The sequence below is a fragment of the Synchiropus splendidus genome, chromosome 17 (assembly GCF_027744825.2).
Source record: "Synchiropus splendidus isolate RoL2022-P1 chromosome 17, RoL_Sspl_1.0, whole genome shotgun sequence".
NCBI classification, from domain to species: Eukaryota; Metazoa; Chordata; class Actinopteri; order Syngnathiformes; family Callionymidae; genus Synchiropus; species Synchiropus splendidus.
Genome location: NC_071350.1, coordinates 8,001,118 through 8,023,403, shown reverse-complemented (window position 1 = coordinate 8,023,403; position 22,286 = coordinate 8,001,118). Strand labels below are relative to the sequence as shown.

Genomic DNA, 22,286 nt, shown 5'->3' with positions numbered 1-22,286 from the left:
AAGCATTGAAAGTAGCATGAATGAATCTGCATGTGGATTAAAAATGTCACTGACTCACATGACACGTAGGTGAGATGTGTCCATGTAACACGTAAGTTTGTTTCATGGCAAAGCCACACAACTCATAAGTGCATTCGAACTGACCCATGCAGTACCTTTTTTTTAGACCTTTCAACTCTTGTTTGTAAGAACTTAACCCAAACTGTTTGGGCCATCTCAATCCTGTATTGGTCAGTTGACATTTGTAAATAAAATAAAATAAAATAACTGTAAGCAATTAAACATGAATGAAAGGCTCAATCACAAAAATGACCAAACAGGTGTAAAATTACTCAGTGAAAGACAAAATAAATACATATAAATCAGCACTGTATTGCCCTGTATTAATCTCAAAAAGAAGTGGATTGCTAAATGTTAGCATGTAGCTACACAGTGATGTAAGTTTTAACACTATTCAAACAGCAATTGCCATCAAATAAGATGCTGGATGATCAATCCCTGATAGAGATAAGTTCCACTATATATCTCCTCAATTCCTCTTGCAACATTCTTCCCCCAATTTCTCAGAGTGTCGCTTGTTTGCAGCGGTAAAATCCATTTGACTCTTCACTTTGCACGTCGATATACCAGCTACTTTTGATTTTAATTGTTAAAGATGAGTTGTACCTTTGCTGATTATCATAAAATAAATATACTCCAGTATGATGGATATTATTATATTTTGGTAAAAGACCATTGGCACAGGGTCCTAAATCCACTAGGAGAAGCCAGAAACCAGTAGTGAAGAGCTGCTTACCTGGAGTGGGGCGCATCTCCTTGTCACTGTGTCTCTGCCATCATTGCTCCTTGCTGCTTTATAGTGACCTGATTCCCAGCTGAGCTCTTCAGCAGGAGCCCACTGAGAAGGCGCAGAGGTGGGAGCGGGCCGGACTCTACAAGCAGATCATCTGACACATGACAACAATGACATGTATGTCAAGTAACCATAGCTCAGTCCAGGCATGGCCGTCGAATCTAATATCATATGATAGAATGAAATGCCACTGGTGGCAAAAACTCATTTCAGTCCGGTTCGCTTCAACATGTAATGTGATGGAACAAATGAAGATTTTAGGTTGATCTGCTCCTGTGGACATCGACGCTCTTCTTAGGCATTAATGGAGTCTCAAATCCACTTGAGGAGGAACACCCAGACCCCCACACATGGTTGGTCATTACGTAAGTCTCACACACTGCTGTACTTCTCTGTTTATGCAAGAGGAACATTAACAAAGAACCATTGATAAGTTCTGCTCCCATTTTAGTAAAGTTCTCGTCCACGACGATGCCTGGGGCGACACCTCATTGTGGAGAAATTAGGTCTTCTGCGCAGCATCTCAGATGAGGAGAAAGTCACACCCTGGAAAACAATAACCTTGGCAAGTGTCACCTGATCTGCAGACCCCCACCCTTGACCCCCTCCAGGAACTTACAGATGTGGAAAGGACAAAGGAGGAGGAGATGAACTTACATATAGGCAAGGGTCCAAGTAGGTGCCTGGTCTGTCCACCATGGTGTGTAGAGATGATCCATCCACCAGCACCAGAGATAAGCTTGCTGGTAACCATCAAAGATGGAGGTCAGCATCACCCCTGACCCATCTAATAAACTGGGAGGAAAACGTTGAACCAGTATGTCTGGAATTCAAGGTTGTCCGTATGTTCTGGTCTTCAGTATAAACCTCTTGGTGGGTTGTGGATGAAAATCCTTCCCATAGTTGTTTGTGGATCAAGCTGTTTTGTTAAAGCCTACATCAGTCAAGAAAGTGCTCACGTTTCCTCCCTCAGTATTGCCCTGCATTCATTTGACCTATGGACTGTTCTGCCACAGGCTGCGATGAGTGTACGGAGACAGCAGGTGGCAGTAGCTTTGCAGAGGAGGCCTGAACTGGGAATGACGTTACAGCCGAGTTCAGTGTGTTCCAACCAAAAAACAAGACTTCCTGATCGATACATTCCGTTTTCAACTTCAAAACCAGCCAGATGAAGAGGAAACAAATTTGCAGAACGTTTCTTTTGGCGTATCTTCAAAGCTGCTTGCTGTTTGCATCCGGGGAAGCCATCTTACATTCTCCAACTTTTCCACTTAAAACCAACCAGGATGTTGCTAAGAATTTCAGTCACATGACCAGCAGTGCAGGAGATTCGAAATCAATGCAGGAAATATTAGGACCATTTAGGACCACCAGCATAGTGAAATCGCTTCCAAAGTTGGAAGATTTTAAGCATTGGATCGTCATGTTTTTCCATTTGTAAATAAAGGAATGAACCCGTCTCCCAAGTCATGTTATCGACCCCATCCATAAACGTCACCATCCCTCCCCTAGCAAGAGCGATATCCTCATATTGAGCAGTTATTCCCCACCTCAGTAACACGATTTTCAACGTTCCCAATAAATCAGGAAACTGAGGACCATTATTCAGGAGTTCACAATAGCATTCTCACTTCCACAGCGGCTTGATGAACTGAAAAGCTGGTGACCAACCAACAAGGCACACACGTGATACGCAATAGATAACATTTATTAGACTTTTTAAAACACTGCATTCATGGTGACCATCAAGAAACCGCGTGCCATGGCAGTAAAAACAGTCCACGCCAATCCTCCCGGCGCTGACGTGGTTCCGGTAGTTACTTGGAGCTGGTGTACTTGGTGACGGCCTTGGTGCCCTCAGAGACCGCGTGCTTGGCCAACTCCCCCGGCAGCAGGAGGCGCACCGCGGTCTGGATCTCCCTCGAAGAGATGGTGGAGCGTTTGTTGTAGTGCGCCAGGCGAGAGGCTTCACCCGCGATCCGCTCGAAGATGTCGTTGACGAAAGAGTTCATGATGCCCATGGCCTTGGAGGAGATGCCGGTGTCCGGGTGCACCTGCTTCAACACCTTGTACACGTAGATAGCGTAGGTCTCCTTCCGGGTCTTGCGGCGCCTTTTGTCTCCTTTCTTGTGCGTCTTCGTCACGGCCTTTTTCGAGCCTTTCTTGGGGGCGGGAGCGGACTTGGCAGGATCAGGCATTTCTGCAGCGCTGCACAGGAACGAATAACTCTGCACGTAAACCTTTCTGGACAGTATTTATAACCTTGCTTTGCAAATCAGCGTGCGCTATAGCTTAGTTGTGATTGGTCAATTAGAGAACAGCAGGGCGGTTTATCTGTGAATACGTTTATTTGATTGGCTGCTTAATGTCGGATTGGTCTTATCCAATCAAAACAGCTTTTATCCTATATAGGCTTTTCCGCACATGAATGTGACGTAGTGCATTGATCTGAAGTGTTGGTAACGTGTGAATTGCTTTGTCAGCATGTCTGGAAGAGGGAAAACTGGAGGCAAAGCCAGGGCTAAGGCCAAGTCCCGCTCTTCCCGAGCCGGTCTGCAGTTCCCAGTCGGCCGCGTACACAGGCTGCTGCGGAAGGGTAACTACGCGGAGCGTGTCGGCGCCGGGGCTCCGGTGTACCTGGCGGCTGTGCTGGAGTATCTGACGGCTGAGATCCTGGAGCTCGCGGGTAACGCCGCGAGGGACAACAAGAAGACCCGAATCATCCCCCGGCACCTGCAGCTGGCCGTCAGGAATGACGAAGAGCTCAACAAGCTTCTGGGGGGTGTGACCATTGCGCAAGGGGGGGTCCTGCCCAACATCCAGTCTGTTCTGCTGCCGAAGAAGACGGAGAAACCAGCCAAGAGCAAGTAAACACCGACCGATCGGGTCGCTCGCGGGGGGCGGATTTACAAGAGACATTTTGTTTGGCGTTTTTTTTACACGAACTGTCCCGCTCCATCTCATCGGGATCACGAGAGGCTGCTGCTGGAAAATGGAGGATGAAGGAGACGGGAACGGGAAACAACCCGTGGACTACATTTTAACAAGCAGACTTTAATTCCGTGCTGCTGCTGCCCTGTCGTGGTGTCACATTGTGTTTATTTTATTTCGTTTGACAATAAATGTGCTGTGAGTGAAACGATTCCAGCGTGTGAGTGTTGTTAACATCCGGGGTCTCAGCTCTGCGATGCTGGGAAACAGGTTGGTTCTATCCACAGGACGAACAGGCCACAAATACTTTTCTCAACTAAACAAATCTTGTGTGAATAACGACTCTGCCAAATTACTATTCAGAGGATCCAGCATATATACTATTTATTTTCAGTCTTCTATCGACCCCTTAAATTTACAAGCAAAAGCATACCTCAGTGACTGTGTCATAGTTATGAACATCTAATGGTTGGACTCACACAGCCTGAACTGCTGCTCTTGCTGGGCCCAGCAGTCGCAACAATAGTGGCCCCAGTAGGGGGAACACTTCAGTTTTTTTTTAGATAACTAATGTTGGACAGGGTGAATGCGCCAAAATGGTTCACCAAGTGCAAACATCTGCATTTGAACGGTGACCCAGTTATTCCTACTTCACACTATTCAGACGCTTCAAAACGAAATGTGATCTGATGACTATCACCTTTCACATTTGTTAGACATTTATATTAATTTGCCTTCAGTTTTTATTTTTTAAAACACAATCTGAGCTCATTAGTCGAGGTGTCTGACCTCACGAGAAGCGAAAGTGCCCTGAACAAACCGCTTGAAGTTCACCCTCCTGAACAGCAGGTGTCGCTGCGGATCATTAAAGGCTCACTCTGAACTGAAGAAGGACTATATATATATATATATATATATATATATATATATATATATATATATATAGAGCGAGAGAGAGAGAGCTGTATGCGATCTGACAGCTTTGTTGTATGATGAAAATTTATGAGTGTAGTTTCTGTGTGAAATTACAAAATTATCCGTGTGGTTTCTGTTTGGTTTATATCGTATCATTGCAATATATTTAACGTCCAGCAGAGGGCTTTGCAGAGCAACGGTAAGCAGCACAATGAGCACCAAACTAGTTTTGCTTTCATCTTCACTAATAGACGCTTCCAAAGCCACCGTATCGTGGCATGCAGTGGACTGAAGCTGAGAATTTACCGACGACCAAACTGCCAAATTCCTCTTCCGTTTTTTAAATTAACTTTTGTTTAATTTATCTAAATCGTCTCAAAGAATAAATGCTATTATTGTTTTGTAATGTATTTAAAAACACAAGTAGATCATCAACACTATGGCTGGTTTTATGAATAAATTACATTTATACGCATCATTATCTCACACTTAATTCTGGCAGCAAAAGCTTTCAGCACGTTTTTAAGAATGAATTAGTTATGGAAAATACATGCGCTGAGTTGTCAATTGAAGTGATCCTTGTGATGCCTACATTCTAGTCTATTTCACCAAATGATCTGATCACAATGAGATCCAAGTTGGTCTGGTCCTGTGTCCACCCTGTGTTTGCCCTCCAGCTGGATGTGCCACCAAGTGACAGTAAATCAGGTGCAAAGCTGAGAGTCTCAGTTGGAGGCTACAAACATAAGTCTGGTCCACTATTAGTGACAATACAGGTTCAGCTTGACTTGGCATTGTAACGTTCTTCAGATGGAATTAATGGCCATGAACATGTTGTTGTTTGGCTTTCCCCTAAAACAGTGAGATCAGAACTTGAACTTTCTCTGTGGAATCACATGAGAGCGGAATCAAAAGTGGAAACCACAGAAGTGTGACGTCACGGAGGAGAAAAGGCTAAATAGAGCGAGATGAGGAAACTCAGCAGAGAGAGATGGAGGTGAAGCTACAGCGCTGTGTTCTTCTGCTCCTCATTCAGGGTGAGTCGTCTTTTACATTGACGTTTTGATGTAAACCATGTGAAGATCTGGAAAGCTATAGTTTGCGGTGTGTTTTGCTTTAATATAAGAGAAACAATGGCACTGCAGAACTCAGAAAATTGTGATGTTGTATTTCTTTTTAATTTCTCTTGCCATGATAGAAACAAACTGAATTTGTTGCTCTAATCAAAACCCATAACATCTGAGTCTGTAAGTGAGAGCTTGACAGTCCTTTTTTCAGCACTTGACAGATTTTTGTACTTTGTAAAAAAAAAAAAAAAAAAAAAAAACAACTCACAATAGTATTGTGAGTCCAGCCACTTAATGTCCCTTGATTTAAAGAGAATTGTACATGACACGTATATAATGCACGGTCATGCAAGTCAGGCTGTGTACAGAGCTGTTGAGCACACAAGTCATGTTTACATTTTTGTTATTGGTGAATGTGTTGTCGCAAATGCCCACTGAAACAGTGGGGGAGGGAGCAAAAATGAATAATTAGAACATCATGTTATGGACCTTTAAAACTTAAGTACGATACAAACTTCAGCCTTACACTACTCCATAAAACAGTGTGTTTTTATTAGATTAACCCATAACCTTTTATTTTCACAAGCTCACACGCAGCTGCACACAACCACAGCTCCGGAAAATAGAGAAAGTGGGAATTAGGTGTTCTTCACTCTGCTTTTATTCAATCTCTTTATCGTGTCAGATGAAATATTGACTGAATATATATATATATGTGTGTGTGTGTGTGTGTGTGTGTGTGTGTGTGTGTGTGTGTGTGTGTGTGTGTGTAAATGTAACACATCCGACGCATATCAATTCTCTGATACACGTCCACAAAGGATCGTGGAAAGGATTGGAATAAAAATTCATTCACTCATTTCCTCTAATTGAGACCCTGACTTTTAAAACAGCGTCATGATTTCAATATGACTCATAGACCCCATTGAGACCTCCTACAATGACCCACCGCATCTATTTTCGCACCTTTTTTGCCCCCTTACTTCCCCTCAAGTGGGTTTTCCACTGGGGTCAAACATGGTCCCCGAGAGAAAAAAACAAAAGCCCACTCACTAACACCTGCACTCACACTCCTCCCACCGACAGTTTCTGTCTCTGTTACTGAAGACTCATGTGACCACAGAACTTCCTGTCAGGGTGTTTGACACGTGGTGTTATGACCATCCCTGTCAGGTTCTCAAGCTCAAGTGTTGTCTCTCCACCACACACGCAAATGAAAGTTGAGGTGACATTACCTTTAAAGGCCTTACCACTTTCACACTGCTTCCTGTTGATCACCTGCTGCTTTTCCACTTCCTGTATCATCTGAGTATTTTTTTATACACAAATTAAGATGTACTCTGTGCCGTTTTATGATTTACATATTATTGCCTTAATTTTTCAGAACTTTTTTGGCAAAATTTTGCAGTTTTTATTAACCACTAACTTTTAGTGTCTCGTCCCTGTCACTGCAGGTTCAGTTGCTGCCTTCCAGCGTCAGACCGTATGGAAGGGGCAGACGGTGACTTTCAGCTGCCCTGGAACAAAGGTGGATGGCAGCACCCTGGAGTGGACAGACCCACGTGGAGTCAAAATGTTTGATCACTCTCATGGTAAAGACGATGACTTCTGTCGATATGCCAGGTTAAAAACGCTGATGATGCTTTGGTTTGTCCCGCAGCTCTGACCAACCCGCGCTACACCATCATTGAACGCTCCAAGAACAAGTTTGCGTTCACTATATCCGACGTCAACTTCAAAGATGGAGGAAACTACACCTGCTCTCGGCACAGCAGTTGTCTGAAGCGGAAGGTGGTGGAGGTGGTAGTGTTAGGTGAGGCATCTGAGCTCTTCCCTAAATAGTGTGACATTTCTAGGGCGCTCACATCATGTCTCCTCCAGGTAAACCAAAAATGAGAATCACAAGGGTTGGAGGAAAGACTTATGTTCACTGCAGTGCTGAAGGAAGTCACCAGCCACCTCACATCTCCTGGAAGTTTAATAGTGGACCTGAGTTCTCTGGTGAGTTACTCCCTTGCTCTGTCTATCCTTAAGTCCTGCTCTTCTTATTTATTTTCATTCATTTTTCTGTCTTTCTCCAGTTCCTTTGGCATCCTTCTTCCACTACACTCCTTTTTGTTTATTGTTTTGTTATTTAGTCATAGTATCCGTATGTAACTCCAGTTCTATGAATAGATAGAACTGGAGCCTCCTGTCTTTTGTTTCATATGATTCTCGGTTTCATGTTCTTTCAGTGCCCTCAACTTTTTGTTTAGTTTTGTTAGTTTGTTTCTTTTATATGTTTATTTTAGGCCTTATTTCTTTTGCTTTCAAATTGACCATTGTCTTTCACATGGCATTTATTGAGTTGGTTTCATTTCTCATTTCGTTCCCTTTGTTGTCTCAACTTTCCTTCTTCTTTAATTCTTTCTGTTGAAACCTTTCATTCTACTCTCTAAACTGCTCGGCTCCTATGTTGACCACATCACAAAAATCTCATACACTATTCCACAGCCTGAAGTGGCAGGTCATATAACACATGATGTTTTAAAATCAATAGAATTCCTGTGAAAGTGATGGACACGTTTCTTCCTCACAGGGAGCCATCAGGTCACCCGCCGAGGTAAAAAGTACGTCTCCACTGACGTTTTACGTGTGAAAGCAACTAATCGGGCATCGGAGTTGAGATGTTTCGCGCAACATCCATCACTGCCGTCACAGACTGTGATGGATTCTGTCACGGTCGTCCGAAAACGTGAGTATGCTTTCTGGATATTGCTGAATACGTTTTTTGGACTTCCGACAGGTGGTCTAGTAAATGCTGCCGAATTGTGTCCTTTGTAAAAATGACTACATATGAGACTAGTTTTCTCCCTGCAGTCTATATATATATATATATATATATATATATATATATATATATATATATATATATATATATATATTTACGGTCACCGTCTGTGTTACAGCATCCAAGGCCGCTGCCAGATCTCAGACGAGAACCACATCCGATGCAACAACAGCAAAAATGGACAGCACAGCAACAGAGTTGACCTCACTGCCTCCTGAAGTTTCCTCAAACTCTCCACCACTCTCCACCACTCATGACTTTCCAACCACAAGTCTTAACGCCAACTGTGAGTGTTTTCCCCCGGTTACACCAACAACCCACACACTGAGGACACACCATTAACACTTCACTACTACTACACTTGCACATGCCAAACTGCTACCAAACAGCTGTGTTTATTAGAGATTAGATTAGATTAGAGTAGAGTAGAGTAGAGTAGAGTAGATTAGGCTAGAGTAGAGTAGAGTAGAGTAGAGTAGATTAGATATAAATGAATCATGATAAGCATGATTTTGGACTTGCGACATCCTTCAAAACCTTCACAAAACCTTGTGAAATGACATGAAACCATGTGAACCATGGAAAAAAACTGTTCAGAATGTTCAATTCAGAATAAAATAAATATGATAAGACCGTGTCTAAATATCCTAAAATAAAAATAATATATTTTATTTAAGATCCAAAGAAGACATAAGAACTGCTTCACTGTTGGGGGCACATCACTTTCTTTACCACTTGTTTTCTTCTGAAGAACTTCTCCATAGGTGGTAGCTGTCTCAGATTTGCAGCTGTCAAGTCAATTCAGTGACACACTACTGCTACCATACGTGGCTCGTGTATTAAAACTGAGTGTCTTGCGGCTCTCACAGCCCAAAGGTGAAAAACAAAAAACGTTTAGTGGCCCTCTAGGCCAACCATGGGTCCCGGCCTAAATCAATGGATTAGATGGCATCTGATTTTAATAAAAAATTAAAATAATTTTCTTACATTTGCTATTTACAAGCAAATACTAGTTTTAAAATATTTTACTAGTATAGTTGGTTGCAGTCATGCATTGTAGTTGTACTGGTACTGGAGCAATGACATCAGGTGGATAAGCGTAGCGCCCCCCCAAGTCTTAAAACAATACAATCCTGATTTTCAGCGTTCAGTTTCTGATAATCATTTAGTCCATGCATCTTTTGCACAGATCCTGTGGAAACTTTCACCTCATTCTTGTTTTCGACTCGGCCAGCCTTTGCTTCGACTCTGCCGGTCACTGAAAACAACAGCACTGGAGCAAACGCCACAGGTATTGTGGGATGTTCAGTTTACTTGATAACATTGAGTGGACTCTACTGTATGTAATGCCGTTTCTGATTTTGTTTTGTTTTTTAATAGATGAAACATTTGTCTCTGAAACCACGCATGGAATCATGTCGAATGTCACTGGGCAGGCGAATGACACAGGTAGTTTAACATCATGGAAGTTCAACCTCTGTTAAGCTTGACTAACGCTCCCTTAATGTTCCGTCTCTTCCCAGACAGTCATAATAACCAGCAGAAGTACGTGGAAGCCTCGAATAATTCATCTCTATTGATCTTTCTGGTGACGTGCCTTATTCTGGCTCTACTTGTGACCGTCATCTTTATTGCTGTCAAGCTGAGGAGAGCCCATATTACATGGAAGAAAGGTGAGGGGATTCACAGTGACCTTACATTGTTACGTTCGACGAATGCATTTAAAAGAAAGCAAATTATAGTTTTTATTGTTACAGACAATGAAGTGTCCGACCCATCAGAGGAAAGCAGTAAATCAAAGACCAGCCAGGAGGAGAAGAACTCACAAAATATCAGACAAAAAGGTGTGTGGGCAGATGATTTTCATTCAAATCATAGCTTAGCTCTAAGATTGAGTGTCAGATAGACCAATTTTCTTTTTCATCCGAAGCTGTGTCTATTTGTAATGAAAGTATGCCGATTAAAAAGAGATAATTATATTATTTTTCATCTATATTGGGGGAGTATGACATGTAAAATGAACTGGCTGAAAGTATATCTGCTTGACAGTGGTGATGTTATTGACATTATAGCAATATTTGCCTTTTATTTTGACATCTTGACAGTTAGCTAGCATGAGATTTATGAAAACAGACACATCTGTTTCAACATGTTTTGAGAGATGTAATTGATTTCATCTGGACTAGATAAGAGAACCCTCCGCCTCTCACTGCAAGGTGGCCTTTCTGTTTGTTCACACTCCTGATGTCCAGTTTCACTTTCCACTGAAAGCGTCTGTCCTTTCTATCACAGGGCCCTACAACACACCCTTCACTCTGTACCGAGTGGAGAGTCCATCTGCTCCGGCCGAAACTGAAATGACAGAAACAGAAGAAGAGGATCAAGCTGTGACAAACACTCCTCCTTCAACCAAAGCTGATGTCAAGGAGACAGAACTGTAACCATCAAACACAGACAGCTTCACTCTCATCGCTGGAATCATGTACATTAGTATTTGAATCACTTTTTCACTTTTGTAAATAAAGTATTTTTCCTAAAAAGTGTCCTCAGTCAGCTGTTTTATTCTACAATTTGTTTTATATATTCTTGTGTTTCGATATCGCCTCAGATGTCAAGAGAATGTTAAATTATATATATATATTTATATATCGTCGTTGGAACGATGCAGTGTTCGTTCCAACGACTTCGCCGAGCGCTTAAGGGTTCATTAAACAGGAACACGAATCGGATTGAGGAAGTCATAATGGCGTCGGCGCAAACCCGCCACCGTGATTGGCGGATCCAAGCCAATCGGTTGAGATGTCGCCTCTGATTGGTTGTTTCGCTGCCAGTTAAAGGACCGTTATTGTCCCGGTCTCTCTTTCCATTCTCCGACCGGCAAGGACGAGTCTTCCACCTCGCCGTCCACATCCATCCACCACCAGACCCAATCTCCGTTTGAATTCAAGGTTTGTTTCTCATCGAGTAACAGGGTAATGTTTATTTCTAATGCGTTTGCCGTTGTTAATGGTGAGGAAGAGGATGCAGCTGAGTCACTCAGTGCTACTGGTGGGGGAGGGGGAGACGTTCTTGAAGGTTCTGGAAGAAGCTGCTAGCTTCTGGCCGACCGGTGTATCGCACTTTCGGTTTTACCACGCTATGATGTTCAGTTTCCATTGAAGCAAAAATGCGATTTTCGACGCTAAAATCCCATAGTTGAATGAGATGCCTGAAATTGCATCGCTACATTAGCATACAACGCGTCTAGTTCCGGTCTCTGGCCTGGGCCTCTTTAGCATGTAGGCCATTTAACCGACGTTTCTACATTGTTCTGACTCAGCCATCCATCAAAGTCGATCCATTACGTTTCTTTGAAAAGGATGCTCTCAAAAGGCAGTGTTCTGTTATTTTCAACTGATCTTTGTTTCAACATCTTTCTTTCCTTTCATGGATACTTTATTTAAAGTGCAAACTGGCTGTGGAATATCAAAAGTTCTTGAACACTTGTGAATAAGCCATTTGTCTTTACAGCAGGAAACATGTCGAAGGGACCAGCAGTTGGCATTGATTTGGGGACCACCTACTCCTGTGTTGGGGTGTTCCAGCATGGCAAAGTTGAGATTATTGCCAACGACCAGGGCAACAGGACCACACCCAGCTATGTTGCCTTCACTGACACAGAAAGGCTGATTGGAGATGCTGCCAAGAACCAGGTCGCCATGAACCCCACCAACACAGTTTTCGGTAAGAGTTGTGACAACATTTTAAATGAGATTAAATCGTTGTTCTTTGGGTTGACAAAAATACTTGTGCTCCTCAGATGCCAAGAGGTTGATTGGCCGTCGTTTTGATGATGGTGTTGTCCAGTCTGACATGAAGCACTGGCCATTCAACGTCATCAACGATAACACCCGCCCCAAGGTTCAAGTAGAGTACAAGGGGGAGTCCAAGTCCTTCTACCCTGAGGAGATCTCTTCAATGGTCCTGACCAAGATGAAGGAGATTGCTGAGGCTTACCTGGGAAAGGTGAGATCTTGGAATGAAAAATTAATGTGACATTTTCCCATATGCTAATGTTCCATTTCATCACAGACTGTCAACAATGCCGTCATCACTGTCCCGGCCTACTTCAATGACTCTCAGCGCCAGGCCACCAAGGATGCTGGTACCATCTCTGGCCTGAATGTGCTGCGTATCATCAATGAGCCCACTGCTGCTGCTATCGCTTATGGGCTGGACAAGAAGGTAGGATTGGCTTAATGGGTGGCGATTTGAGAATTGGAGTCCAAGTGTGGTCTTAACTAAGCTTTTTTTTTCTTCCCTGTATCAGGTTGGCGCCGAAAGGAACGTCCTCATTTTCGATCTTGGTGGTGGCACCTTCGATGTGTCCATTCTGACCATTGAGGATGGCATCTTCGAGGTGAAGTCCACCGCTGGTGACACCCATCTTGGCGGGGAGGACTTTGACAACCGCATGGTCAACCACTTCATCGGCGAGTTCAAGCGCAAGTACAAGAAGGACATCAGCGACAACAAGAGAGCCGTTCGTCGTCTGCGCACGGCCTGTGAGAGGGCCAAGCGCACGCTGTCCTCCAGCACCCAGGCCAGCATTGAAATCGACTCTCTCTATGAGGGAGTGGACTTCTACACCTCCATCACCAGGGCTCGTTTTGAGGAGCTGAATGCTGATCTGTTCCGTGGCACCTTGGACCCCGTGGAGAAGTCCCTGCGTGATGCCAAGATGGACAAGGCTCAAATCCATGACATCGTGTTGGTCGGCGGCTCCACCCGTATTCCCAAGATCCAGAAGCTCCTGCAGGATTTCTTCAACGGCAAAGAGCTGAACAAGAGCATCAACCCAGATGAAGCCGTTGCCTATGGAGCTGGTGAGTGGGTCTGCTACATGGTTGTACGTTCTTAACAAGCTGATGCTGACGTCTCTTCATGCTCCCTCAGCTGTCCAGGCTGCCATCCTGTCCGGTGACAAGTCCGAGAATGTCCAGGACCTGCTCCTCCTGGACGTCACCCCTCTGTCTCTGGGTATTGAGACCGCTGGAGGCGTCATGACTGTCCTGATCAAGCGCAACACCACCATCCCCACCAAGCAGACCCAGACCTTCACCACCTACTCAGACAACCAGCCAGGAGTGCTCATCCAGGTGAGTGTGGAGGAGAGGCTCGGCTTCTCTTGTGTTTCGCTGTGATGACGTTGATTCCTGCCATTCGTAGTTTCCACCAGAGGTCGAAAGACCAAAGACGGCTCAAACCTTCCTTGGATGTCTGAGCGAAACAGATGGCTTCCATGCTGACTCTTGGTGTGGCGCTGGTCTAACCTTACTGTCTCTCAACAGGTGTACGAGGGTGAGCGCGCCATGACCAAGGACAACAACCTGCTGGGCAAGTTTGAGCTGACTGGCATCCCACCTGCTCCTCGTGGTGTTCCTCAGATCGAGGTGACGTTCGATATTGATGCCAACGGTATCATGAACGTCTCTGCAGTCGACAAGAGCACTGGCAAAGAGAACAAGATCACCATCACCAACGACAAAGGTGAGGAAACATAATCCTCTTTGACAATATAATGGTTTGGTTGATGTTGAAGAAAACTCACATGAACGCTATTGGCAGGTCGTCTCACCAAGGAGGACATCGAACGCATGGTTCATGAGGCCGAGAAGTACAAGGCTGAGGATGACGTGCAGCGTGACAAGGTGTCGGCCAAGAACGGCCTGGAGTCCTACGCTTTCAACATGAAGTCAACCGTGGAGGACGAGAAGCTTGCTGGCAAGATCGCTGATGACGACAAGCAGAAGATTTTGGACAAGTGCAATGAGGTCATCAGCTGGCTTGACAAGAACCAGGTATGAACCTTGGCTTCAGCCATCCATAATGTAGTCTGTTTTATGGTGTAAAAAATCTTGAGCAATTCTTTGTCTTGATCATTTCAGACTGCCGAGAAGGATGAGTATGAACATCAGCAGAAGGAGCTGGAGAAGGTGTGCAACCCAATCATCACCAAGCTGTACCAGGGTGCTGGAGGCATGCCAGGAGGAATGCCCGGTGGCATGCCAGGCGGCATGCCCGGTGGAATGCCTGATGGCATGCCCGGTGGCACCTCTGGACCAACCATCGAGGAGGTCGATTAAAGTTCCTATCAAAGAAGCAAGTGAAGCTGCCCTCTTGAAGCACATTCTCCTCAAGAGTGTTCCTAAATCTTTCAGGGTTTCTTTGTTGCGTTCTGGCTGGAAACAAATTGTTTGGGACTTAGTTTGGATGCCAATAAAAAAATTCTAAACCCTCCTACTTCACAGTCGCATGGTGTTCATTTCTATTCATAATTGGTATCAACAGAGGTGCAACTCCAAACCCCTGTGTTGCCTTATTTTACTACTGATGGTCCTACTGTTTTTTACTGACCTTGGAAACACACTAAACTACTGTGAGAGGTGGATGAACTCCTGCACTCAAGACACAGTGACGATGTGTCCATTATGTCAGGAAAATGATGGATGGGTGAAAACTGGGGGACATTTTATAAGCCTTTATTTTGAAATATTAAAATGTCTCATAGTAAATTGTGTACTTTGAACAAATAGTTCTACATTTTATCAGTGTCATTTGACTTGAATATTTGGGAGAGCTTCCCTGCGTCCCATGGCCTCAGTCTGTGCGTCTTCAGATGTCAGAAGAAAATCAGTTTAAATGTATCCTGCTCACTGATCTCTCTGTGACGTCACGTCCAGAGAGCGCTGCATGAGAATCTTTTACGGGGAACTTGAAACTTCCTCATTTTTGATTGCGGAGTTTAACTAAAGAGAAACCAAGAAATAGAAGGAAGGTGACGCCCCCGCATTTCCCCCTCCCTTATGTTTCCTTATTTAGCTCGTAAATGTGGTATTCCGCTCCTCATGCGCTGCTTCACTTGTAATGTGTCTTCTGCCATCTGCTGGTGATCCATGACAACGACAACTGAATGCCAACAAAACGCATAGTGCACTTCGATCGATACCCAGATTAAAGTTAGACGTAAATTTAGGCCGTTTAAGCACTACGTTATCTTGCTATGTTACGGCATATAATTAATTTTACCCCTCAAGTGCCAACCCAACCCAAGTTTAGAGTTAATTATATATATATATATATATCACCAAAACAGTAATTGTTTATTTTACTGGTCACATGGTAGCCACAGGATTTTGAGGCAAAACAATAGTCCATGGAAGTCGGGGGAGGGGTGGGATGTTTGTATCTCCATGACAACCACTGTAACGTATCAAGTTTGATACACATGTGACTCAAAATTAAGCTTGAACAGGAACTTGTGATTGAAGACAAATACATTAGTCCTAATCCTTGACTTCAGGTGGAGCTGTCGGTGGGATGGCAGACCCTGAGGCCCTCTATTTGACATGATAGTGGTGAGTCTTGTGAGGTAAAGAGGGGGTTGGTGGCTCATTGTCTTCCAAATGAGATGGGGGTTGGATTCCTGCTGCTGGTCATGTCCCTCAGGTGACGTCCCACAGGCCTCTTGGTGGCCTTCCTGAGGAGGCCTGTTTTACATGAATTGATATGCTTTTCAGTTTAGTCTCTTATATTGAAATCACATTCCAGATGGTGCGGCTGTGATACCATCTATATACATATATATGCTGGCATCATGGAATTCAGGTTTGACCTCCGTCCTACAGAGTAGTGACTAAGAGCGTGTCGCTTCATGCAGGTGCGTCTGCCATCACAAGCTCTAGAGCTTCTTGGACAAAAGTAAGTTCTCTGCTGTAAATGTGTTGACCATCACGTTTTGGAATCCTATTTCATTGTGGAACCTAGTGTTGTGCACCAAACAAATAAGAGGAGGAATTCCACCAGCAACGACAACACAAACTGGCCGGAAGAGACTGAGCTTTAGACTCAGAATTTAGCCTGAAGTTTAAGAAAAAAGTTTTCAACAAAAGAATCAACATTTTTTTCAGTCTAGCTTGAGCTGGTAGAGCGCACAATTTCCATGTCTTCCGCTGACTCATGGCCATCATAAGAGTGATAAAGCTTGGCCTGAGACTCAGGCGTGCCCCAGGTGGAATTGTTTTCTCAGTGTTTTGTAACAACAGGAGGGACTTGGCTGAGCTGAACCCCTTCCATGACTAATCTCAAACAAATATGAGTCCGTTTGGACATAAAAGCTTGAGAAACTGAACCAGATGAACAGATTAAAAAAATGTCATTAAGTTCTCGTGGCATCATTTACTTTGTAGGCACATTTTGGTGTCTGACTTTTGCAGTTTATTCTCGCCACACTGTGGACATTACATGTACAGACTTCTCCAGCGCCAGCCAACCAAATGTTGGCCTTGACAACGCATTATGTATTCACCAGGAAGAGGTGTGTACGTCCAGTCTTGCCTGTTGGATAAGGGTTTAACCGGTGAAAGGAAGTCATTCAGAATATCCACAAATACTCAGGTCAAACCAGTTTCTATCGACAGGAGAAATATCCTGAACATATTCGTGGCTTTTAAAACGATGTTACACCTGGCCACTGGAAGATATATACAAACTAACTTGAAACAATGTAACCATATTTTGAAGTCAGGTGAAAAAGAAGTGGTCCTCCACCTTGGCACACAGAGACTATGTTTTCTACTCGAGGTCAGCTGTCGTTCACAGCTATGATGCCAGTGACTTGAGAGTAATGGGGTCACTTTTTTTGAAGCCTCCATCTTGGATTACTTTGCTGTTATTATTTCCATGATGGTAAACTGCGACTTGTCACATCAGCAAACAAAGACAAGCCGGAGCCACTGAAGACAAACTGTTAATCACGAGCAAGTTGCAACAGGCCAACCTCATGTACGATTCTGAACAAGTACATGACACGACCAAACGAAACGAAACTCATTCGAAACGAAACTCATTCTACTCATCTAATGGCGACAGTAATAAGAACTCAATATAAACACGCTCCAGAGACGTGGGAAGGATAAAACGATTTCAAGGGTAGCGCCGGTTGATATACTTCCTGTACAGTGTGGCGATTTATTACTGTAGGGTTTAACGCACGCGGACAGAAAGTACTGGAAACAAGAGAAAATGCAGTTACACAATAACCATGTGGCGGTCATGCTCTGGAAATGACGTCGGGGATAAAAACTGCCGTGATTGGTTCCTGTGAGACAAGGCGTTGCAAAGGCTCCGTCCGATTGGCTGCTTCGCTACCGATATATAGAGTCCGGTTGTCCATCTTTCTTCCTCTACATCCTCGTAACGACTGGGAAGGTCAGTCGCGGGTGCTTGTCCGTTAAACATCTACAACCAGGACACATATTCCGGTCAAACAAAAGGTTTGCTTTCCCTTTTTTCTCGGCTTTAAATCGTGTGTTTGAGGTGGATTCCCGCTGCTGTGTGTGTTCCGGCAGATATTTGATAAAACTAGAAAAAAAAACACAACGTCGTTTTTTCTTTGGTTATGATATGTCTGCTATGAAACGTGCAGTTATTGTGTTGGTCATAAAGCGAGGGGTGTTGGTGGGTTGTAGAAGGTTCTCGAACGAGCGCGTGCGTCGGGGCCAAGAATCGCATTTCCGGTTGGTAAAACGCTGCTGCGAAGCCGCATTTTGGTTTCAGTGTGTTTTGTTTCCCACGGAAATCTTATGTTCAGAAATTAATGTAAAAAAAAATGACACGTCGGATGAAAACCTTGGACTTGTCGAAATGTCGACGCCGTAACTGGAGCTAAGCGCTTCCTTGCCATCATGGAATGCGCTATGGCTTCGAGGCATTAGCTACTGTATTGTTTGAATTCAAATCATCCACATTAGTCTTTCTCCGCCGTCGTAAAAATATGTGTTATAGACAGGGTATTATAATTAAGAATGAGAGCGTATTATAAAAAAAGCTTTCGATATATCTGAAACGCGTGACGAGGACGCGACAAAACAAAGGTCAAACAGCAATAGGGAACGTGCTGGTCTTATCTTTTGTTGTTGTATGAACGAGAAAAAGGCAAAGTGGATGTCCTTGGAAGGCACTTCAATAGATACGTTACCTCACTATCACGTGTGTTTTAAGTGAATGTGACCAGTTCCTTAAATCACAAGGTATTCGTTTCGAACTTAGCTTGTCCAGAAATGACATATTGTTACAGAACAGCTTCAATGGACCAAGAAAGTGCAGCAAAATACAACGTCAAAATGAAATGCACTATTATTGATATTGTATATTTTTTGAGGTGTAGTCTTAAGGTAATGTGGAAATGTTTTTCTCAGCAGGAAACATGTCGAAGGGACCAGCAGTTGGCATTGATTTGGGGACCACCTACTCCTGTGTTGGGGTGTTCCAGCATGGCAAAGTTGAGATTATTGCCAACGACCAGGGCAACAGGACCACACCCAGCTATGTTGCCTTCACTGACACAGAGAGGCTGATTGGAGATGCTGCCAAGAACCAGGTCGCCATGAACCCCACCAACACAGTTTTCGGTAAGGAGTTTTGCAACTAGGCCAATTGGATCCCTAACTTCAGTCATTGTCATTTTTTTGACAAAAATACTTACGTATACTTATATGCTCCTCAGATGCCAAGAGGTTGATTGGCCGTCGTTTTGATGATGGTGTTGTCCAGTCTGACATGAAGCACTGGCCATTCAACGTCATCAACGATAACACCCGCCCCAAGGTTCAAGTGGAGTACAAGGGGGAGAAGAAGTCCTTCTACCCCGAGGAGATCTCTTCAATGGTCCTGACCAAGATGAAGGAGATCGCTGAGGCTTACCTGGGAAAGGTGAGATCTTTTTCAGGACAATTCTAATCATTAAACTTACTTATGTGAATGCTCTTCTCTTCTTAGACTGTCAACAATGCGGTCGTCACAGTCCCTGCCTACTTCAATGACTCTCAGCGCCAGGCCACCAAGGATGCTGGTACCATCTCTGGCCTGAATGTGCTGCGTATCATCAATGAGCCCACTGCTGCTGCTATCGCTTATGGGCTGGACAAGAAGGTAGGATTGGCTTAATGGGTGGCGATTTGAGAATTGGAGTCCAAGTGTGGTCTTAACTAAGCTTTTTTTTTCTTCCCTGTATCAGGTTGGCGCCGAAAGGAACGTCCTCATTTTCGATCTTGGTGGTGGCACCTTCGATGTGTCCATCCTGACCATTGAGGATGGCATCTTCGAGGTGAAGTCCACCGCTGGTGACACCCATCTTGGCGGGGAGGACTTCGACAACCGCATGGTCAACCACTTCATCGGCGAGTTCAAGCGCAAGTACAAGAAGGACATCAGCGACAACAAGAGAGCCGTTCGTCGTCTGCGCACGGCCTGTGAGAGGGCCAAGCGCACGCTGTCCTCCAGCACCCAGGCCAGCATTGAAATCGACTCTCTCTACGAGGGAGTGGACTTCTACACCTCCATCACCAGGGCTCGTTTTGAGGAGCTGAATGCTGATCTGTTCCGTGGCACCTTGGACCCCGTGGAGAAGTCCCTGCGTGATGCCAAGATGGACAAGGCTCAAATCCATGACATCGTGTTGGTCGGCGGCTCCACCCGTATTCCCAAGATCCAGAAGCTCCTGCAGGATTTCTTCAACGGCAAAGAGCTGAACAAGAGCATCAACCCAGATGAAGCTGTTGCCTACGGAGCTGGTGAGTGAGTCTGCTACATGGTTGTACGTTCTTACTGGGTGATGCTGACGTCTCTTCATGCTCCCTCAGCTGTCCAGGCTGCCATCCTGTCCGGTGACAAGTCCGAGAATGTCCAGGACCTGCTCCTCCTGGACGTCACCCCTCTGTCTCTGGGTATTGAGACCGCTGGAGGCGTCATGACTGTCCTGATCAAGCGCAACACCACCATCCCCACCAAGCAGACCCAGACCTTCACCACCTACTCAGACAACCAGCCAGGAGTGCTCATCCAGGTGAGTGTGGAGGAGAGGCTCGGCTTCTCTTGTGTTTCGCTGTGATGACGTTGATTCCTGCCATTCGTAGTTTCCACCAGAGGTCGAAAGACCAAAGACGGCTCAAACCTTCCTTGGATGTCTGAGCGAAACAGATGGCTTCCATGCTGACTCTTGGTGTGGCGCTGGTCTAACCTTACTGTCTCTCAACAGGTGTACGAGGGTGAGCGCGCCATGACCAAGGACAACAACCTGCTGGGCAAGTTTGAGCTGACTGGCATCCCACCTGCTCCTCGTGGTGTTCCTCAGATCGAGGTGACGTTCGATATTGATGCCAACGGTATCATGAACGTTTCTGCAGTCGACAAGAGCACTGGCAAAGAGAACAAGATCACCATCACCAACGACAAAGGTGAGGAAACATAATCCTCTTTGACAATATAATGGTTTGGTTGATGTTGAAGAAAACTGACATGAACTCTATTGGCAGGTCGTCTCACCAAGGAGGACATCGATCGCATGGTCCAGGAGGCAGAGAAGTACAAGGCTGAGGATGACGTGCAGCGTGACAAGGTGTCGGCCAAGAACGGCCTGGAGTCCTACGCTTTCAACATGAAGTCAACCGTGGAGGACGAGAAGCTTGCTGGCAAGATCGCTGATGACGACAAGCAGAAGATTTTGGACAAGTGCAATGAGGTCATCAGCTGGCTTGACAAGAACCAGGTATGAACCTTGGCTTCAGCCATCCATAATGTAGTCTGTTTTATGGTGTAAAAAATCTTGAGCAATTCTTTGTCTTGATCATTTCAGACTGCCGAGAAGGATGAGTATGAACATCAGCAGAAGGAGCTGGAGAAGGTGTGCAACCCAATCATCACCAAGCTGTACCAGGGTGCTGGAGGCATGCCAGGAGGAATGCCCGGTGGCATGCCAGGCGGCATGCCCGGTGGAATGCCTGATGGCATGCCCGGTGGCACCTCTGGACCAACCATTGAGGAGGTCGATTAAACATTCCATCAGAAAAAGCTGAGCTAACAAAAGAAGATTGCCTTTTGCAACACATGTTGCATTATGTTTAGAGTTCGGGGATCACATTATTGCATCTATGTGAAACATGATGAGGGACAAGTTGTCTTCCATTGTCTATGTTTGAGAGTATTTTGTTGAAGTCTTTTCGATATAAATAAAATGTTCTTATCCCTGCAGTTTTTTTTGCTTTATTGCGAGTGCTGTATGCTGTAGATATGTATTGCGCTGGTTAAATTCTTCTGCTCCACCTGGTGGATCACAGCCACACAAACCAGTGTGTGCCTCTGAAAGAATGCACTGCCAAGTACGTTTTTCCACCAAAAAGGCCACAGGGTTCTGCATATAAACACACACACATGTGGGTGTATATATATATACTACACTACAATGTTCTCAAGTCCAGTAAATCTGTTCTAAAATCTGTTCTAATCTGTTCTACCTTCATGAAGTGACCATTTGTTTCGCTACCTTCAGTGCTACTGTGCTACCCTTCCTTTAAATTGCAGCTGTCCACTGTGACTGTTACATAAGCACAAAATAAGTTGAACAAGTTAAGTTGTAATACTACATTATGTGCCCTAGTAATGTTTTTAAACGGCAAAGTGACTTGGGACAAGATAAATAGCGGATTTGAATAGATCAATTTTCGGCTCATCCGTTACTAAAAAATGAATTAATAAAACGTTTCTTCGAAGAATTGTAATCATGTTCATCTTTGTAAATGTCAAACAAACCCTGATTCCATGCGGCTAATTTCTTTTTGTATATATTTCTGTTCCACGTTATTTCATATCGCGA

General features: G+C 44.5%; 5 protein-coding genes and 2 non-coding genes across 7 annotated transcripts; 6 read left to right on the top strand and 1 right to left on the bottom strand.

Annotated features, from left to right (window-relative positions):
• Nucleotides 1–2,551: 2,551 nt before the first annotated feature.
• Nucleotides 2,552–3,105, bottom strand: LOC128748849 (histone H2B 3). Its single transcript, XM_053847867.1, has one exon. The coding sequence runs from the start codon at nt 3,049–3,051 to the stop codon at nt 2,671–2,673; it is 381 nt and encodes a 126-aa protein (XP_053703842.1). The 5' UTR covers nt 3,052–3,105; the 3' UTR covers nt 2,552–2,670.
• A 100-nt stretch (nt 3,106–3,205) lies between these two features.
• LOC128748848 (histone H2A) lies at nt 3,206–3,989 on the top strand. Its single transcript, XM_053847866.1, has one exon. It carries the CDS (start codon nt 3,338–3,340, stop codon nt 3,722–3,724), a length of 387 nt encoding a protein of 128 aa, XP_053703841.1. The 5' UTR covers nt 3,206–3,337; the 3' UTR covers nt 3,725–3,989.
• Nucleotides 3,990–5,592: 1,603 nt separating this feature from the next.
• LOC128748674 (cytotoxic and regulatory T-cell molecule) lies at nt 5,593–11,065 on the top strand. The gene is made up of 11 exons (XM_053847624.1): nt 5,593–5,736; nt 7,221–7,358; nt 7,427–7,579; nt 7,648–7,767; nt 8,345–8,500; nt 8,715–8,882; nt 9,786–9,887; nt 9,977–10,045; nt 10,120–10,269; nt 10,354–10,440; nt 10,889–11,065. The coding sequence occupies exons 1-11, from the start codon at nt 5,691–5,693 to the stop codon at nt 11,035–11,037; spliced, it is 1,338 nt and encodes a 445-aa protein (XP_053703599.1). The 5' UTR covers nt 5,593–5,690; the 3' UTR covers nt 11,038–11,065.
• A 357-nt stretch (nt 11,066–11,422) lies between these two features.
• On the top strand, nt 11,423–14,878 carry LOC128748673 (heat shock cognate 71 kDa protein). Its single transcript, XM_053847623.1, has 9 exons — nt 11,423–11,544; nt 12,107–12,319; nt 12,396–12,601; nt 12,668–12,820; nt 12,906–13,461; nt 13,532–13,734; nt 13,927–14,125; nt 14,204–14,436; nt 14,524–14,878. The coding sequence occupies exons 2-9, from the start codon at nt 12,115–12,117 to the stop codon at nt 14,719–14,721; spliced, it is 1,953 nt and encodes a 650-aa protein (XP_053703598.1). The 5' UTR covers nt 11,423–11,544; nt 12,107–12,114; the 3' UTR covers nt 14,722–14,878.
• On the top strand, nt 13,771–13,863 carry LOC128749008 (small nucleolar RNA SNORD14). Its single transcript, XR_008412867.1, has one exon. It is a non-coding gene; the product is annotated as a small nucleolar RNA SNORD14 (small nucleolar RNA).
• Nucleotides 14,879–17,765: 2,887 nt separating the features above from the next.
• On the top strand, nt 17,766–21,664 carry LOC128748671 (heat shock cognate 71 kDa protein-like). The gene is made up of 9 exons (XM_053847621.1): nt 17,766–17,910; nt 18,835–19,047; nt 19,143–19,348; nt 19,415–19,567; nt 19,653–20,208; nt 20,278–20,480; nt 20,673–20,871; nt 20,950–21,182; nt 21,270–21,664. The coding sequence occupies exons 2-9, from the start codon at nt 18,843–18,845 to the stop codon at nt 21,465–21,467; spliced, it is 1,953 nt and encodes a 650-aa protein (XP_053703596.1). The 5' UTR covers nt 17,766–17,910; nt 18,835–18,842; the 3' UTR covers nt 21,468–21,664.
• LOC128749006 (small nucleolar RNA SNORD14) lies at nt 20,517–20,609 on the top strand. Its single transcript, XR_008412865.1, has one exon. It is a non-coding gene; the product is annotated as a small nucleolar RNA SNORD14 (small nucleolar RNA).
• Nucleotides 21,665–22,286: the final 622 nt, after the last annotated feature.